General features: G+C 45.2%; 1 protein-coding gene across 1 annotated transcript in view; it reads left to right on the top strand.

Annotated features, from left to right (window-relative positions):
- Window positions 1-20,817, top strand: part of TK2 (thymidine kinase 2) — a 286,208-nt gene that overhangs the window by 222,713 nt on the left and 42,678 nt on the right. The window contains exon 9 of the mRNA XM_086947721.1: window positions 3,446-3,526. Within this exon, the coding sequence (XP_086803847.1) occupies window positions 3,446-3,526 (81 nt within the window). The remainder of the gene's footprint in view (window positions 1-3,445; window positions 3,527-20,817) is intronic.

The raw sequence follows: 20,817 nt of genomic DNA, 5'->3' as shown, positions 1-20,817 counted from the left end.
TTCCTATAGATTGTGGATCCACCTACCTACCTACCCTGATGTTCAGGAATTGCTCATGATGCTTTAATCAGCTCATACAATAAGTATGTTTAAAAACACCAAAACCTAAGTCTGTCATAAGTATGTGTGAGTCAGTGTGTCATGTGTTCTGTATGTCTGTCTGTTTTTTCCTTTACAGGTTAAATCAACCGTTTGGGGCTCCAGGTGACTGCACCTGTCTGAGCCAACCTATATGGTAACCAAACCTAATGTTTTTTTCTTTTTTTCAGGACATGTAACTACATGTTCCAAAAAAATCCGCTGTAGGCACATTGTATTTGTCTCTAGTGAATGTAATCACTTTTTAGGAAAATTAGAACAAAAATCCTGTTCTGTAGAGAAACGTGAGTAGGGTTGGGAGTTGTGCCCCGTCCTGAAGAAGGTACGCATGTACCGAAACATGTCGACGCACACCAGAGGTTCTGTCCCTTACTAAGACACAAAACCTCGCCATCTAGCACTTTTTTTAACAGCACCAGCCAGAGGTACAGAATAAAGTTTTTTCTTTTTACCAACTGGCCAGGTACTTTTTAATTTTTTTCACTACACTTCCCACTCACATCCTATTCCTTTCACTTGCACTCAACACACACCACACATAGTCTGATTTGTCAACGCTCCCGCGTAGTCGTAGGTCGTAGCGTGCCGCATCCCTTTAGCGGGGTGCGAAGACCCCGATGATGAAGCATGACACCAAGGGGCCTGTTGGTGTGTGAGGGGTATTTTACACAACACTGAGTGTTCCCCCCCTTTTTCTTCACTTTTCTTTCCACCTAGTGGTAGGATTCTCCTTGTTTATGTATCAGTGCCCGTGGAGTAGGAATCCTACTTTATACTCTACCTCCCCTCCTTGTTAAATATACTGAAATTCAGATCAGCTGGTCTAGCTGCAAATAGGCATGCATCTGTTCGAGACAGCCACAGGGTGAGGGGATTGGTGGACACCGAGATCATTCTTCCAATTGGTCAAAAAAAAAAAAAAAGGCCAGAGGGAGTGCCTTACTTGCAGAAGTACCCAACAATGTAAAGTTGAGACTTTTCAGAATGTCTTTAGTCGCCACTCTATTCTTAAAATTGACAACAATACAGTCCTTGCTATCAGGTTTAGGGATAGTTCTTATCCATGAGACTCTCCAAACAAAATGAATTGGGGTATTAAGTTGCCCTGGAGCCCCAACCTGCCAGTTATCAAGTGCACCACCTTGTTTAATAGTTGATCATAGTTCTCACATATACTTCGGCTAAGAGGAGGAACACCTTTCAAAACCAGAACTAAAGAGGTGGCCTGCGGTGCAGTTGCAATGTCAGATGAACATTATTTAGTGGCCTCCATCTATGCGTGCCTCCCACAGAAGGCATCTGTAAAATGTTGGCTTCTGGCACGTTGTGTGGCTAAAAGACAACAGACTCCTGTACTAGCATGTTTTCGATGGAGGGGATAACCCTAATTGCAGTAAATTAAAATATTTCACAAGAAGAGCAAGATGGAGGGTCATTTCCTATATGTACTTTAGTATTGAACATTTGCTATATTGGTCATCACGTGGAGAATGTATAAAAAGAGCAGAAAAGTATGTTACCATTTGGAACAGTGACCACATGAATGCTACCAATTTTTATTTTTTTTAAGTGAGAGTAAGTATGCCACAGCACCACGTGTTTTACATGCTGGACCAGTGATCCTATTGGAAAGAAATGTTGGGGAGTCACCAGTATAGCATTCACAGTATTGGGAGGCTAATGGATTTTGGACGATGATGTTTAGGTGTTAAAACAGTTGTTAAGTGACCTGTAGAGGAAACTTTGAAAATGTAATACAACTTTAGCTGCTTTAAAAGGAAGAAAATATTCAACGTGGTAGCATCTGTGTGACTCTATATTTAGTTAGTTTAGACGCAGGGTTCTCTAACTAATAATTGATTTAATTTTGTTTACTATGTTTTATATGTAACTTGTGCAGGCTTACTCTGTACATGCTTTGGTGCATGGAGAGAACTAGAAAGCCCTGTTTATCTGTATGAACAAAATTATGTAGTACTTGAAGTAGGAGACAGCTTAACCCCTTGAACGCTCATGACGAGCTCAGCTCATCATGAGCCACGGTGCTCGTGTGCTCATGACAAGCTGAGCTCGTCATGACCGTTGGAACGCTTGCACGCTGGGCTAATTCCCCTGCTGTACGAACGTTCTACACAAACGAGTGTGGTCATGACGAGCTCAGCTCGTCATGAGCACAAGAGCACCGTGGCTCATGACGAGCTGAGCTCGTCATGAGCACCGGGGCGCTGTGCGCGCCCCCCGCCCCCCAGCGCAGCGCGGGGGAATCCGCCCCGCATAGAAGAGGTTAAAGCTGACTGTTGAATAATGAAACCTAATTGCACCATAAATGCTGGATTTATGGTGCCCAGTAGTCCCTTCCACTGATATTTTTGCCGAGGTTTCCGGGCACAAATTCAGAGAGGGTGACTGGAAGCCAGATTTCTGCACATAATCCATGTTGGGCTACAAGGCGGTTTTAAGTGTAAATTAGAGATGGGAGGTATTTCTTTCATCTTCTTAGCAATGTTTGATGACGCTCCACCTCAGTGCTGCGACAGAAGCTCCACTGGAGAAGATAGCGAGCTGGATTCCCAACTACTCTACTAACACAGCACTTGTTGCCTTGTAAAGAGTTATAGATAGTGAGGTGCAGGCTGACAGGTAGGCACAGTGGCTCATTAAGCTACAGCAGCTGAACATGACTGTTCACAAAGGCCATTCATGTCAGTGGAAAAGGTTGAAGCCAATGACGCATAAGTGAATCTCGGCAAGATGGCCGGCAGCCTTGAACGCAGGACCCATCTGAAGCAAAGAAGATGCTGGCGCAAGGACTGCAGTACCCAAAGTTATCCTCAGAAGTATGGGAATTTAGGAGGTTGGTTTAGTGGAATGGATTCACAGATGGAGGATAAAAAAATTAAAAAGTAGGGCACGCCAAGCTGGAAAGCCTATATTAGATGCACAGTAGTTTATGCCACCATGAAGTGTAACAAAATCGGATGATCCAATAAATACTCAATGAATCAGATCTGGTAATCAGAACCTGCTACTTTTTTATTTTTTATAAAAACGTGCGTTTATCAGAACCTAGTACTTTTTTATTTTTTTTAAGTGTTTTAATGTTTTTTTAGCATATAGCTTAACATTATTAATACCTTTCATGCACCTTAATACATTTAACAGTATTCCCTATAGTTCACATTGAAGGCATAACTTCTGCAGGTCAGAGCCAGCATGCTTTGGATTTAGCTGTGTTGTTTCGAAGTTTAGAGAATGTTGTTCAGCATACTTACTCTATGTGCTTTAACCATATACATCAGTATTCACGTCTTTTTATTTCCTTCGTCTGGTATTTTTTTCTTGATAGGAATATTTAGAAGCTATCCATAACCTTCATGAGGACTGGCTCATTAATCGAACCCGGTTTACAGTGCCTGCGCCTGTTCTAGTAAGTCAGGTTTTTCAATTATTTTATTCTCATTTCGTTGTGCTAGTAAGTACAGGGGAGTGGCTCTTTCTTGAAGAGCAATCCATTACACTTTGTTCCATACCATAAGTAAGATAACTGATTTGAATTGAAACTATGTGTCTTGTCTACAGAAGCCTAGAGATAAAATAATTTTCAGGTGGGATATGCAGCCTAAATATAAATTCAGCGAATATATATCTTTAAATTGTTTTTCCTGGTTGAGATGTGTTGTCTCTTTAAGGGTATCATTTAGCTAGATTTCAGAATGGTTGCTTTGAATGCCATTTAAAAAGTCTTCTGGCGTTGATATCTTTCTTAGCTTGTTCTCGACCTCCCTCTGTTGTCAGTGTATCCACATACATAGGCCCTGTATATGATCCCTATATAAACAGTAGTGTGCTCGAGGATCTTAAGTATGAGTTATGTAGTTCCTAATTCACCTCCAGCTGTTTCCAAATGCGGTGTTTACATGGGGGGGGGGGGTTGCTCAGGTAATTGCAGGTATGGAAATACCTCAGTTCATATGTAAATACCCATTTTCGGTGTGTCTGCTAAGTGTAAAAGATGTTTACTATACCCGGTAAATGCCTCACCCCTTGGTGTCAGTATTTACCTGGTGTAGCAAATACTTACCTTGTCTCTGAGCCACCCATAATTATTGGGTGTGAGAATTGTTCTTTCGCAATAGTGCAGATGATACTTGCATGGCCTTCCCTTGGCCCCATCTCCCTGGCATTCCTGTTGCACTTTATCTTTCAGTTTTATGTTCTCCCCTCAACCAAAGTGGTTTCGAGCTGTTCTTTATTAGATTTTCTTTTCAACCAGAACCTCATGGTGTGGGGCCCTTAAGAGTTTTGTTTGCACATGCTTTTATCCATCTAGATTGTACAAATGCACAGCTGGTTCATGCAAGCGAGACTAGGATTCAAGAACTGCCAGCCTGCAGGATGCTGTTTCTTTTTTCCATTTGAGATTGTCATCAGGTGCTAAGAGCTTGCTACCTCCAAGCACCTTTTTAAAGATTTAAAGATTGCTCTGCAAGGGTCTTTCAGCTTCTAGCTCAAGAATGTCTTTTATGAATTTAGCTGCTCATTTTGGTTTTGTAAGGGCTTTAGGTTAGTAGTACTGGTTGAAAGGTTGTAGGTTTTAAATCAAAGTTTTTGGGGCACAAAAAAACCCAATTGTGTGTGGTCTGCTACTTGTGATACAATTTGGGAAATGTCCCTATCGGTCTCAATCAATCAATCAATCAATCAATCAGAGCATTTATATAGCGCGCTGCTCACCCGGAGGGTCTCAAGGCGCTAAGGTGGGGGGGGGGGGGGGGGGGGGGGGGTCCGCTACTGCTCGAACAGCCAGGTCTTGAGTTGCTTCCTGAAGGCGAGGTGGTCCTGGGTCAGGCGGAGGTGGGTTGGGAGGGAGTTCCAAGTCTTGGCGGCGAGGTAGGAGAAGGACCGTGCCCCTGTGGTGGCTCTTCGGATGCGGGGGACGACGGCGAGGGCGTGGCCGGTCGATCGAAGCTGGCGTTTGGGAGCGTAGAAGTTGAGGCGGCTGTTGAGGTATCCTGGGCCTTGGTTGTGTAGGGCTTTGTGTGCGTGGGTGAGGAGTCGGAAGGTGATTCTCTTGTTGACCGGGAGCCAGTGCAAGTCTCTCAGGTGTCCGGAGATGTGGCTGCGACGGGGGATGTCCAGGATGAGTCGTGCTGAGGCGTTCTGGATCCGCTGGAGTCTCTTCTGGAGTTTGGTGGTGGTTCCGGTGTAGAGGGAGTTGCCGTAGTCCAGCCGGCTGGTGACGAGGGCCTGGGTGACCGTCTTCCTGGTCTCGGTGGGGATCCACCGGAAGATCTTTCGTAGCATGCGCAGTATGTTGAAGCATGACGAGGAGACGGCGTTGACTTGTCTGGTCAAGTCTCCACTGAATCTCTGTTCAGGAGTAAAAGTGGGATCGCTTTGTGAAGATGCTCTGGTGCAGTCATCAACTTTATGAACACAACCTTCAAGTTCCCTAGTTGTCAGCCGCTTGTTTTACTTTTGGAAGGAAAGATAAGAGAAACAACTTCTGCTCTTCTAGAGAAGATATCACAGCCATGAATTCGAAAGTGCAATACATCGCAGGTTGTGATAAAGTGATCAAGGATATATGGCAACACCTAAATAATATAGTTCATGAGAACTCTAATAAAGGTGTTGATACTCTCATTAGAGAGCTAAGCGAACTCATATGTACTGATGATGCATCCTTACTGCTGGAGGAATTCATACTGCATGTTAATGAGAACTCGGAATCCTCATATATTCTTACAACTACTTTTGAAGGAACATTGAATTGAGTGAGGTCATTGTACAGTGGTCCAGTAATAATGAGGTTCCTTAAGAACACATGTACTGTATTTTAGCCTAAAGCAATGCAAGCCAGTGTCAGTTAAACATATTTTGCATCCGCGTCTTTCTCCATCAAATTAATGGAACATGGAGCAGAAGATGGCAACATAAAGTAACATTGGCAATTTTTGCAAAACCAAATGTACGCTTTTGTGGGGCAGTGGAGCTAAGGTAGTTCATTCCATCCCATTTAAGGAAAGCCTTGCAATCCCCCTTATTCCTCCTACAATTTTTTCTTCATAACCCTCGTTGATACATTTGTGTCCACAAACAAGTTTTCTTAAAAAAATATGGTATGCTTTACCAGGAAAGTATTTAAGCGGCCCAAAAACGTTGTTAAAGCAAGAGCCGTGAGCAAACTCCAAAACCGCTCGCCACTTCCAGATCAATACACACCCAGACTAACAAATCCTGACAGGTATTTAAATGCTATAGTTAAATTTTACTTTACTGAATGACATGCCTCACAGAAGAGTTAGGAGGAAAAAATCAATTTATCTCGGAAAGGTCCCACATCTTCACTTCATGACTCTTAAACAGCATTTGTCATGGAGATCTCGAGACTAAATCAGACATCTAGAGAATACATTAAGATGCTGTTTAATATCTTTATTCCTTGGATCTGGCATTTTATAGGGTGCCTGTTAGACCTAGATTCCTAGACTACATAGGGTAGCTTAGCACAGAGCGGGAACAGCTAAAACATCCCCAAGGCTTTTGTGTAGTGCTTACAAACTCACCCGCAGCAACTCAGTGAACTACCACCAAAAATAAAGACACCACACCAAAGTAGAAAAATACCGGTTCCTTTTAAAAAAGATTTTGTTTCACTTATGACTCTTTTTAAAATTTTAGACACAGTATCACATTTATAGTTAAGATTATTTTGGATGCCCAGAGTTGTTCACCGCTCCAGTGCACTTAGACTTTTGGCTCTCAAGCAGTAGTTACTCAGTTAACACATTTGTTTCATCATTATCAAATGCAGTATATTAACCTGTGAAAAGAAGAACGCTCCTACATAGGATAGAATTACACACTCTGGCCCAGCAATTATCTTCTGTAGGAAAACACTTCGTTCTTTGTATTTCATTCAAGGTTAACCAACCCTCTCAGATTCTCAATGTCCCCCTCAGATATTATAGGTTCTTGACCACCAGGTAGCTCACAGCTCTATTAGCTAAGTAGGCAGGTTATTCTCTCTGATGCAATCTAAATCTTATCCTTTGTAGTGTTCACTTAGACGTTCTGGCCCCGCCTAACTAAACTGTCCAGAGACTACTCTAGATGACGTGCCAAATTCTCAGTCTCATGGGAACAGCTCAGCTTATTTTGCCGTTCACCTGGACTGTTGTCCTTCCGTTTGCTCAATAGACGCCAGTACCTTACACCCCTCGAACCCAGCTGAAAGGTTCAAGTGCCTCGCACCTTTCTGTCTGTTCTTTAAGTTACTGATGAGGCCCGTTCAGACTCGGGGGCCTCACTCGACACACTACCGCCTTACCGGTACTTAGGATCTTGCTCAGGCCAGTCCTTGGATCACCAACTTCTTCCTGACAAAAGCGGAATCACTGTGCCCGCTCCGGCTTCCCCACCTCAGATTTCCTTCAGCCGGCACGCAGAGGCTCCGCTGCTCCGTTTCCGCGTCCTGTCAGACGCCCAGCCCGCCCTCACTGTAGACGTCAGAGGGGGAAGCGTGGATTCACGCCGGCCAGCCTTCTTCTTCTTCTGGATTCACTCCGGTCGCCTCACGCTGCACCCGCTTCCTTCACCAGACCCGCTAACCTGTGGAGTCGACCTGGGTTCCCCTCACAGGGTCTGCCAAAGGGGGGGGACCAGCAAAACAGTCGCGGTCTGGCTTCTGGGATTGCGGCGGGCTGCCACGACCAGCAGAATGCCGCCGGAGTTCGTATTCGCCTCACGAACCCCAGGGGAGAGTTCCAAAGGAGCACCAAGCCAGCCCCACCTCCTTCAAGTGCCTCAGTCAGGTATGATCCCTCAGGTGGTGGAAGGGGGGGGTCAGGAACAGTAAGTCAAGGTAGGTCAAGTTAGACCGTTTTTATCGGACCCAAGGCTTCTGGAAGGAATTCACTCAAGGGTTTTACTAACAAGGTTCTGGATATGGTGGGAAATATATCCCGGTAGGGTTTGGTCAGTAGAAAGAGGAAGACATCCCTAAGTGGTATCGCTGACCCAGGGGTCAATATGGCCCTCCTCGGGGCGCCCTTCTCTCCTCTATAGCCTCGCTCCTACCCCTCCAGTTCCCTCTGGTCACTACAAAATGGCTGCCCTAGTTCTGGCTATTTATAGACTGGACCCTGACCTTTGGAAGGTACTAGCAGGTTCCAGAACCTTCTACATGCATTACAATGAGTCAGCCTCCCTGTGGTGGCAGTTATGTCCGTTGCCGGCCACCATTTTAGGTTTCTAGGAACTGAGACTTTCCTGAGAGACTAGGCGCACATGGAAAATGGGGAGATAGTATCAAGGGACACCTAGCCCCCCTGGACAACGGCAAGGAAAAAGTCTGGTGGTAATAAAAAACTAAAAGATAATAGAACACTTGGAGGCCAAAGGGGACAAAATAAATAAATAATGGTAGGGGAAATCCCAGAGGCAGACAGGTCTAACAGTGCCCTTGTGTCATTAGTGACAACCTATCGGAGACTGTGAGGCTTTTCTTCAGAGACATCAAGATGTGATTAAAATCTCATTCAAAGTGCCTTGGTTGAGGGGCTATACCAGGCTTCTCTATCCAGTAGAGTCTGCTTTCTTGAAGCCAGCCAGTTCATTTCCGTATTACCTTCACTCTGCATAGCTCCCATTTCTCATGGCACACTTGAAAACTATGGGGGCAGTTTGTGCTGTTCACACTCCATCATGTTTGTATACAGTAGACCGATAGGTGGTCATTCCACAGCATGCCCAGTTCAGAAGCTTGAGGATCCCCATACGTCGGCTAGCTCAAATATAACTGGCGTGTATTGAGAACTTAAGCAACTATCATATTTGCTTCACTGAGATTCTTGGCAGCACTGTAGAGGAATACCTTATTTGCTAGGATGCAATATTTAGACTTGGAGGGATGATAAAAGGGAATCTCTTCCTGATTGGCTAGAGAAAAAAGGACATAATTTATGATTTCTCATTCATCCATCCCCTCTCAAGGCTCGATCTTTGGTTTACTAAGCCCCTTTAGATAATATTTTCAAATGATTTTGGCTCTTTGGGGAATCTTCTTTGTGAGAGTCTGCATAATTTAACTTATTCCCGTGGTGGGGGTGATGCAGCCTGCTGATCTCGGTAGTGACTGTTCGACTGGTGGTCTACTGCACAACTCCCAACCGTTGGGCCGAGAATGACCGCCTGTTCTATGTCTGAGTCTGTGTGAGAAGTGGCAGCATTGCACGATGAGATGCTGCGCTGAAAGATTTTCTGCTAACCTTACTTCATAACAACACAGAGTTCAGTGTCCCTCTTTGAATACGATTGATACATCTGTCAAGATGGCTCCCTCTGACCCAGGTAGCACTGATTTGGGCCGTGTGTGTGTGGCTGCAGTAGTATAATGCTGTGCAGATGCCAAAGTGGAGAACAGCATTGAACTGGACCCTGACCAAATTGTTGAGATTAAGGGGGTCTCCAAGCCCTGGTGGAAAATGGGTTTGCAGCCTGGAAGTGGCAAAACAAATGATTTGGGTCTCTTAAAAGCTGGTTTGGAGCTGTGGAGCTGATGGGCACATGGCTCTGTCTGGTCTGTTCAATGGAGTAACTGGGACAGGCCATACCCAACCTTGACAGTGAGTGATTTCGGGGGCTGTTATTGTTATCTACTCAAGTACTGGTATGCCATTTAAGGAGAACAAGGGTAAACAGACAGAAATTAGTTCTTTAACACCAGGCCTTCCATATCTGGGAAAAATACTGACCCTGGGGCTTTGCTGCCCTGCACCTAGCTAACCACTCACAATTAGAGTCAGTGGTGGTTGACATTTTACAGGACTTGAACAAAAATTTCAGAGACCTGTCAGTGACGGACACTCTAGTTAAGTTAGGTGCTGCAGAGATAACACTAGAGTTTAAGACGTAGAGTGAGAGTTGAAGTGGTTGGCGATAGATTTGCGATACCATGAGCCAGCGTTGTGGCAACATGAAACTCAGACCCAGCATCAGAAATCCTTAAAAGACTGCACGAGAGTCTCCACCCTTTCTCTGTAATCCAGGATTTTGAACAAAGAGTTTTTGTAGGTCATTTCCCTAGTGCAATTTGACATTCACAAAGAGATGAAAGCCATAGAAACCCCCAGATAAGCGGTTTACAGCCATTGTTGAACTGCCTGCTTGGTACCAGAGAGTACCAGGATGGTAGAGAAATAGTTCTTACCCTCCGAGGCAAAATAATAAATCTTTTCCCAGACCTAGTCCAGACCACACGAAGTCTGAAAATATAGTTGTAGGTCAGAATATCTTTTGTATACTATAGGCATGCTAATGCCCTCTAGCTGAGCATTTGTTAATAGAAGGGTTATATTCCTGGCAAGTCATGGCCTTTCGGTGGCACTGTCCACGTTTAACAGAGGAGTATGCATTCTGATGTTCCTTTGCCACGCAACTTTCCCCCATTTTCTCCATATGTATTACATTGTAGGGATTGCCTACATTGTGTACTTAAACTTAGCTGATTTACAATAAATGGCAATACTCGGATGTCGTTGTATAATGTACCTTGAACCAAGTTTTATCACCGTATTTACATTGTGTATGATTGAACATTTACTTCTGCAAATTGAGCAGGTAGAAAAACTGTTCAAATAAAAAGTTTCAGTCTGGAGTTTTCGCATACCAGTAGTACCACTCGCTTAAAATTTGGGTAAGCCCCCTTTAGTCGTTGACCTGATGGGTCAGGCCCCTTTGATTATTGCTTGTCTTGTCTCCATCTTTTTTATGTGGCGACTCCTAGCATTTGGTGGGTAGCTAAATTTTGCAGTGTCCAGACTTTCTATAGGTGGTGGGCAACAAAGTAGTCCCGCTCCAAGATCGCAGCTGCTCTTCTCCAACCAGACAAATTGCATTGCATGCTAAGTCCATCCTCGTTGCCAAAATGTGGTGTCCAGAATTGATACAAAACTCATCCTTGGGTTATCCAGCAGTAAATGTGCTTATTGAACATTGGAGACTCCAGTGTTGTATGAAATGTGAACAAGTGTTGTTTGTGTGACTTAAGTAGTCGCGTGATGGTAGTGATGATTCTGATTCTAGAATGAGTTCTTCAGTTTGGCAGTTGAAGATCCGGTTCTGGCATTGGAGAACGTGCATTGATGGGCTTCATTGTAGATATGAAATAAAAAAGATTTTGGATTACCTTTCCTTTTATCTCTGCCTCAGTGTTATTGAATGTGGTACTACAAATTGACGAGGAGGAAAGCTTCAAGAATAATCACAAGGAGCCCAATGAGATGTAATGAAGTGTGATTCCCAATGTGTCTGAAGAGCACTGGATCGTTCTGACATCCCCGTTGTGGTCAAAAGGGCGCTGGTTAAGAGCGATAGCGACCTGGCATCTGGCTGCTGGAAATTGCACATGCATGGTGAAGGTGCACAACAGCAAAAAAGATTAGCCGTGCCAGGAGGTGAGCTACGGGGCTTAGTGATTGAAGAGCCTGCGGTTGTGCAGTGGGTATCTTGTGACGCAAAGGTGTCAGATGGCCATTGTAGTGTCATATAATATTGGAGGTGTGGTCCAGGTATCCAGCGACGTCATCGCGCATCATGTCTTGCGGCAGCCATCTTTAATTCTCTTTTGGAAGTATTTTCCAGCATATACTGCGCGAGATCTAGTTATCCAGCTCAATGTATATTGGCGGCCACCTTCATTTTGGTTTTGAAGTGTTTCCCAACCTCTACAAGGCATTTAATAGGTGTTTCAGTGGTGGTTAAACAGAAAAACAAAATTGTCACCATTGTTCCAGTCAGGCTTTGGGCGATCACCAGGTACTGTGAAGTCCTTTGGAGTCAGAGGCCTTATTTAAAGGATTTAGAGGAGTCTAACTTTTTTCATCCAAGAAGAAACTCGTATATTATTGATACCCATTCAATTCCATGTTGAACTAACTATTTTTTCCAGGTGGAATCATGAACGGAGGGGGTTGTTTCTTGTCATAATTTGCCACCATTTCAACGTCAGTATTATTTGCTATCTGTTGGTCTCAGCTACTCACTACGTTCATAACTCTGTTCGGAGCATTGAAATATTTGAGGTTACCATTTGCAATGGCCTCAGCGGCTTGCATATTACATAAACAAATGTATTATTTATTTAAGGATGTAACTGGAGTTGTGGTCTTTAAGGACAACTTGCTCATCTTTGCTAAACCTGTAAAAGAGCATAACTTGATTCTGGATAAAGTGTTTTCCATGCTCAAGCAACGAGACATGACCGTCTCATTGGACAAGTGTAAATTCCCTACTGAGGCCGTAGATTTGGGCCACAGGATTTCCTTTGGGGATATTGAACCTAAGACAGACATTCTCAAAACTATTTAGGATGCTTGCAAAGGATAAGGACGAGTTAAGATCATTTATTGGTCTTAACGAATCTTATTCCAGATTTGTCTAAGGCTACGCCACCATCATGGAACCACTAAAAAAATTGTTAAGAAAGAATAAAAAATTCGAATAGGGTGACAAAAAGAGCTGGTCTTACTTGACATCAGAAATACTCTGCTAAAGGTCCCAGCCCTAAAATCATTTATCAGCGGATTGAGGTGCATAGTTGATGGTAGTGCGGTAGGGTTAGGCGCAGTGTTATGTCAAAAAGTTAATGGGTTTGAAACCACAATTGCCTTTGCGGCCAGAGCTTTGAAGGAAGCTGAAAGGAGATACAGCACAATTGGAAGAGAGGCATTAGCCTGAGCTTGGGCAGTTGAGAAATTGAAGATGTATTTGTAGGGGACACAGTTTGTACTCTGCACAGATCATGAGCCCTTAACTTATTTGTTCGGGGGAAAAGGTTGTAGCTTCATCCCTTTTATTAACGAATTTGGCTAAACTATAGGAGTACAATTTTGAGGTGCAGTATATTCCGGGTAGTTCTAATTGTAAGGCAGTTGTCTAGGTTACCGGTAAAGAGTGAAACAGAGGAAAACCCATCAGGTGTCGCTGTACGCGGACGACCTCCTGGTATTTGTGCGGGACGTGAGAAACATACCGGCCCAACTGGAATATACACTGCGGGACTTCGCTGCTCTCTCGGTCTCAGAGTGAACGTTAACAAATCCTGCCTTTACTCATTTGGCGGGGACACGCAGGATCTGGGCTATGTTTTAGAGGGTACGAGGGTGCAATGGAATGCAGACACTTTGTGCTATCTTGGCATTCAGGTCTACCGTCGGCCAGAAGACCTATTTGACGGTAACCTAGGACGGGCAATGGCAGCCATCAAAGCACATGTGTGCTTCTGGAGTACGTTACCGTTGACAGTCACAGGCAGAGTGGCACTGTCTAAGATGGTGATCCTCCCCCGACTCCTGTATTACTTTGCCAATCTTCCCCTTTACATTCCAGCGGCCTTCTTTGCCACGCTCACTAAGATGCTCCGAGAATTCTTATGGGGTAACACGCGGCACAGACTAGCGCTAGCAAAACTATATTTACCCACGGATCAGGGGGGACTAGCTGCACCCTGCTTTGAGCACTACTATCTGGCCGCACAACTACAGTGGGTGGCCCGCTGATTCGCTGACAGGGGCGGGGAGGATACTTCAACTTTATCCCCCCCCTATTCTCTCGAATATATTGCTAAACTTTTCCACCCCGCCACCAAGGCCCCAACACCTGCTCCCCCCTTCTGGTGGTGGCTTACAGGTGCTACCGATGCTGACTGTATCTCACTAAGACACTGGTCCCTTACGTGCCGGCCATACCATTAGCGGGCTCCCCCAGCGGGTCTGGGGTGCTCACGCCTTTCAAGCTCACGACCTGGCATGAAGCTGGCATAGAGACACTGGGGGACTTGTATCGGGACGGCAGGCTCCTACCGTTCGAATCACTGGTTGACGAGACAGGGCATCCGCCGGGACAGTTTCTGAGGCACCGTTCACTCATCATGACTCTGTTCACCAGATGGGGAGACATGCAAGAGGAACCAGGCCAACATCTCACCATTCAATACCTACATGTGAATAAAACAGATTTATTTAAAAAAAAGACTGAAACAGAGGAGGTTATTGCATTCGATGATGAATGTGTTGTGGTTGCAGTTGATGCGGTTGAGCAGTGTCAAAGTATCATTGAGGAAAACGTGCAATCTTTAGTTTGTGAGCAAGAAATGATTAAGACGAAGGTGTTGGATTACATACAGAATGGTTGGCCGCTTATTAAGCAATTGAAAGGAGAGCTTCTGAACTTTGCACATGTCGCAGATGAGTTATCTATGGATTCTGGGGTGTTGTTAAGGTCAGACAAGTTTGTTTCACCAGTGAGTTTGAGACCCAGAATATTGTCACTGGCACATGGTCATGTGGGATCATCATCGACAAAATAAATGCTCATATGCTCATTTTGGTGGCCAGCTATGGATAGGGATGTTAATGGTATGATGGAGACATATAAAGAGTACATTTTATCCAATAAATATTGGAAGTTAAAGGACACCTTAATTATACCAGTATTGTTTCCACAAAAGGCTTGGGAAGAGATGGCCTTGGATTTTGTGGGAACCATAAATGCATTGAACAAGGAATTGTGATATAGGATTGTCTTGGTAGATTATTTTTCTAAGTGGATATACTATGAAAAGTGGAGGAAACTTGCACTAGAACAGCTATTTATTTATTGTCTAAAATGTTTCTATTGAAGGTCCACCCGCAGAATGAGTTACTGATAATGGTGGACTAAGGAGTGAAGGACTGTACTCTGGCTCTGTATAGTGCACGCGCTAATGGTGCTGTATAGGTCCTGTGCCAGCTCTCCACGCCAGGCAAGAATGTCTCCTGACTTCCACCTGAGCTTTCTCCTTTCCTTCCTCTGTTCACCATGCCGCTTTGTGTCTGTGTGACACTTCCACTCCATTCCCCAGCACGTGTGCAGTCAGCCTCATTTTGATAGCCTGCCAACATTTATTGTGCCCTTTGGCTGCCTCCATCTGTGTTACTGTTCCACTGTAACTTCTTACTTGTTTTGGTGTCTTTTGTCTCTCCCATGCTGTTTCCCACCTCCTACTATTTCCTCTGCCTGCTCCTGCCACCGAGCGCCCCACTCCCCCCTCCCATGACCTACTTAATAGAGGCTGCAGCACCAGCCCATTGAGCAGGTCCTGTGCCTGCTCCCCATGCCAGCCAAGCAGGTCTGCTGAGCTTTCGCCTTACTTCCTTCTGCTTGCCGCCTCCTGTCTGCCAGTAAGTGTCTGTGTGAATCTTCTACACCCCTCTGTTCCCCATCGCCTGGGTACAGCTTGCCTCATTTTGATAGACTACCAGCATTTGTTGTGCCCTTTGCCTGCCTCCATCTGTGTAACTGTGCCACTGTAACTGCTTATTTTTGTTGGTGTCTTTTGTCTCTCACACAGCATTTCCCGTCCCCATGCCGTTTCACCTGCCCGCTACCACCACCTAGTTCCCCACCTTGCCCCCCTCCCAGGACCTATTTAATGGAGGCCATAGTGCAGCTGCGCCGGCGGCACGCCAAATGCAAACCCATATTCTCCCGTCCGCACCTGATCCTCCCACCTTCTACCGCTACACCTCCAAGGAGCTCCTGGACCCCGCGCACCACTACAGCTGCTTCGTGTCATCCCCACAATCCACTAAAGGACCCTTCACCTGCCGCCACTACCAATTTGCCTACCACACAGGACCACTGGCCTGTCGTGGACCCCGCACCGTTTCCGTTCAGAAGACGACAAACACACCGGAATGGCTGCAATGCATCCTGCTCAACACCTGCTCCTTCTGTAAAGACGCCACAGGAATGTGGGACACCATCACCACCCTCTACCCAGACGTTGCCTTCATCACCAAAACTTGGCTCAACCCCTCCTCAAACCGCAACATCCGCACCGCCACTCCCGACGACTATAAGATGATACACCGAGACTGCACCAGCAAACTCGGCGGGGGCATCACCATCATCTTCAGGGAAACCATCCGATGCACCATCAGCAACGACGACCCGATGACCCTCATGGAATACCTCAACTTCTGTTTACAGGCCAACGCTGAGACCACAAAAGAGGCACCCTCGCCTACAGGACCCTGACGAGCCTTTTGTAATGCCATCTCCAACCTCATCGCCCCCCACTACTATATCCTACTCGGCAACATCAATTTCCACGCCGACGACTCAAACAATGCCATCTTCATCGCCCTGCTGGAGAACCTAAACAACATTGGCCTCACCCAACAGGTCACCAAACCCATGCAGAAAGCTGAACACACATTTGATGCCATCATTACCTCCGACAACAGTTTCAAATTCACCCACAACACTGAACTCACCTGGACTGACCACGCTATCATCCACTTCACCATCTCCAACCTCCAGCACACCATCGCCAAACACCACCTCCTCCCGACCCCCACTAAGGCTGGGGCAAAGTAACCGGGACCCAGTGGACACATGCCCTTATGATCAAACAACCCAAGATGTCATCAGAACCTCGACCAAGCCGTCCAGAACTTCTCTGCCTGGATCACCAAAGGTGCCAACAAAGTCGCACTGTGTAAACCAGCAAAAGCCGTCAAATCCTCAAAACAAGCCAAATGGTACATCCCAGAGCTCAGACCCACCAAGCACGGCTGCTACCGACTTGAGAAGCTGTGACGTGCTACTAAGAAGCCCTCCGATACTGCCAACCACATGAAGTAACTCTTCAAAGTAGTCAACTAATTCTCCAACCCAACAGCCACCGACAAAACCAGCCACCCCTCCCAAGAACTCTGCAGACACCCTCTCTAACTACTTCCACAGCAAAATTGCCACCATCGACAACAACTTCGACCCCCAACCCACTCTTGGAGCCTCGACAACCCCAACCTCTCAGCGAACACCATCCTTATGATCTCCACCTGGTCTCCACTCACTCACCACAGCCATCCTGTCATCCAATTACTCCGAGGCCCCCACCATTTTTTACCTCTGGACCAACCCAATCAGCACAGAGATCACCAACATCCTCAACACCTCTGTCTCCACAGCAACTTTCCCAGAAAGATGGAAACCCGCAGAGTTCAGACCCCTCCTAAAGAAACCCTCAGCTTACGCCAGCGACCTCAGAAACTACCAGCCGATCTCCCTGCTCCCCTACCCAGCCCTGATCCTCCTTGACCTCTCTACTGTGTTCTACACCGTCTCCCACCACACCCTAATCCACAGACTCTACACGATTAGTATACAGCAAAATGCCATCAAGTGGATCGCTTCCTTCCTCATAGGATGCACACTGAGCATCTGACTAGCTCCCTTCACCTCGGCCCCCAAGGACATCATATGCAGAGTACCCCAAGGGTTATCCCTCAGTCCTACCCTGTTCAACATCTACATGACCACGCAGACCTCATCACGTCCCATGGACTCAACATTATCACCCACTAACACAGCACTAAACTAAGCCTCTCGCTCACCAAGGAACCCTCCAGCACCATGACCAATACATCTGCCTCAAACTCCACTCACTCCGACAAAACTGATCTTGGAGAAGAACACCTCCGCATGGGACCACAGTTGGTGGCCTGCAGAACTCGACCTACTCCCACACTGAACAACCATGCACCCAACCTCAGCATCATCCTCAACAGCCAACTGACCATGAAACAAGTCAACACAGTCACCTCTTCCTGCTTCCACACCCTGCGCATGCTCCGCAGAATCTACAGATGAATCCAATGAACACCAGAAAGATAATCACACAGACACTCATCACCAGCCGCCTCAACTTCGAAAACGCTCTCTATGCTGTAGTTTCCACCCGGCTCCTTAAAAGACTCCAGACCATACAGAACGCTGCAGCCAGACTCATCCTGGACCTCCCCAAATGGACTCACAGCATTCCTCCCTTCAGAAACCTCCGCTGGCTACCTATCTAGAAAAGATGCCAGTTCAAGATTCTCACACCCACCTCAAAAGCTCTTCACAACCAAGGACCCCTACGCTCCGCCTCACTTGCGCTAGCGTAACACCCTCTGCATCTGTCGCTGCCGCTGCGGAGGCCACTCCTTCTCATACATCGCTGCCAAGACCTGGAAGAACCTTCGCCTCCTCCTCCGAACAGCACCCTAACTGGCAGACTTAAGGAAAAAACTCCAGACCTGGCTCCCCTCAGCACCCAGATACCCTTAGGGATGACAGTGCTGCGCTGCATGAATGCTGATTAATTGATTGATCGATAGGGTTGATACAATAATCAGAGGAGGGTGTTCAAACTGCTCTTACGTGTGGTCTGGATGTGACGCAGTTTTTGATGAAAAGAAATATGGGCTTATTATAACTCGCATTTACAGGAATTTCATCTTTTGTTTTTCTGAGAGGCAGGAATGCTCGTTCTAATTTGGAGGCAGAATGGTTGAGAAATATCTATACTTTTTTAAAGATTGAGCGAAGAGTTATTATACATTTGATGTAAAAAAAATAACTAAAAAACTGGGAAATAAAGTGAAGTGTGCTCAAGAGAAAATGGTGCGTCAGCATAATAAACCTTACAAAGTAAGCAACATGGTTCTAGAAATAGGTTCTTGGGTGATGATGAAGAACACGAGAAGCAAAAAGTGCTAAACTGATTTTAGCTTTAATGGTGCGTTCAGAGTGGTTCAAATTTCACACACTGTGGTTAAATTAAGTGATGGACGTTGGTGGTCTAAGAGAAATTTGATACCTTTGAGTGAGTTTCAGCGCTTAGTTTTGGAAAGAAACCTACACGTGCACATTGATTTGGTGTGGGATCACACGTCCACCAACAGTGTTGTGGGTCATGATAGGGTGATAGAGGAGAGCCAATCGGTGGAGCAGGTCACTACAGAATTTCCTAGTCATGGCAGTGGAGTAGATCTATTCTCTGATTCTGCTGAAACCTTTAATGTTGGGAGTAATGCAGATCTATTTCCTGTGGTTACCAAACATGGTCGCGTATGCAGGAAGGCAGAATATCTTAGACTTTGTTAATAAATATTTCCTTTTCCAGGGTATATAATGAATGTGTACCTGAATACTACTGCTTTGTTGTATGTTTTTCATTAGAACATAATTTATGTAATTCCTGCATTTTTCCTGCATACTACTTCTTTGTATCTTTTGTATTAGAAAGTAATTTAAGTGATTTCTGTAGTTTTATTTTTGTATAGTATTCATCATGTTTTTTATGTTTATTAAGGAAGGGAAATGTGTGGAATGTGAACAAGTGTTGCTCGCGTGTCTAGTCGCATGCAGGAAGTGATTATTCTAATTCTAGAATTAGGTCTTCAGTTTGGCATTTGATGATCTGGTTCTGGTGTTGGAGGACATGCGTTGGTGGGCTTCATTATAGATATGAAATTAAGAAGATTTTGGAATACCTTTCCTTCCATCTCTGCCTCCACCCCCTCTGAATTTGCTACTACGACCAGCCACCATCCAAATGCATAGAGAATCAACTGATATTCTTAACTCAATTCTTAAAGAAATGCATTCAAATGAAGAACTTTGCCTACGAAACACTCTACAAATACTAGACTGCAGAGTGAAAAGCCACACAGATCCTCGAGCCGACACACGTGTGCCCGGCTTTCTCTCCTCCTTTTACCATGCGTGATGGGCACACATGTATACAAAATGCTGGGTCTATATGTCCTGTTATATTTGGAAGAGTAACATTTCACTTAGAATGCTCACCAGGGGAACAGCCCAAAACTCAATTGTGAAGGCAAAGATTCTCCTTTCAACACTTAAAGTCCACCTCCCCATTGGCAAATCCAATACTTCGGCCTTCAATGTACTAACACAGGCATGGCCGGTATGGTTTCTCCCAGTGTGTTGCTAATTTCCCATGCTCTCCCAAGCTGAATGAACACTGAAGGTGTCACTGGTTAGACTCTACTCACCAAAGGAAGGGGAATTATTGAGGGAACTGCTGTGAATTTTATTTATTTTCTTCATAAAGTACTTTGGCCTCTCTCAAGTGCTGCATCATCAATATCTTTCCTAATTTCTGGAATCCATTTTCAAACTTGCCTCACCCCCATAGTGGTCGTGTTCGAATTCCTCCTACTATGAAAACATGTTCCTATGAAGCACAGCTCCTTTCCTGGAGTTCTTGGTAATATACATTATCATTAAAGGCAGGGTGAATAATCAGGCCACTAGCTACCATGCATGCACATTTGCTGCTATGGAAGTTACTGCCTTTTGTTGTTCAAAAGCATCTAACTTGCAGCCAGACCATCCAATGAGACTGGAAGAAAAGCCAATGGGAGCTAGCAGCGCAAGAGTCCCAAACAATGGTGAGAAACATGCGCTAGACTGTTCACCTCTGCAAGTTCCCTTAAGCACTCGTGGGGGATCAACATCTGTTTCAAACCTATACACCCCTGTTATTACCACATTTAGAATAACCAGCAAAGTACATGTGTGCATCTTTTCTTTAAACAGACATGGTTGTATGAAACGAAAGCAGAAAATAAATGATATTTGTAATATTTCTATTTTCACCTGTGATGGGTTGCTAGTGTTGTAAAAAATCCCAAAATATATTTTTAAGTCTCGGGGCTGCCCTGGTCGGATATCTATCACCAAAGTAGGAATGCCCCGAAGCTCATGTCTCCCACGGAGCCCAGATGGATAATTTTGTAGGTTTACCTTTCAATAACATGATCCTGTGTGAGAGAACTAGACCTTAAATGTCAGCTTACCTGAAATTGCAAGCAG

Source organism: Lissotriton vulgaris, chromosome 12 (genome assembly GCF_964263255.1).
Source record: "Lissotriton vulgaris chromosome 12, aLisVul1.2, whole genome shotgun sequence".
Lineage (NCBI taxonomy): Eukaryota > Metazoa > Chordata > Amphibia > Caudata > Salamandridae > Lissotriton > Lissotriton vulgaris.
Note: the sequence above shows the minus strand (reverse complement) of the source record. Positions and strands in the feature narration are given on the sequence as shown.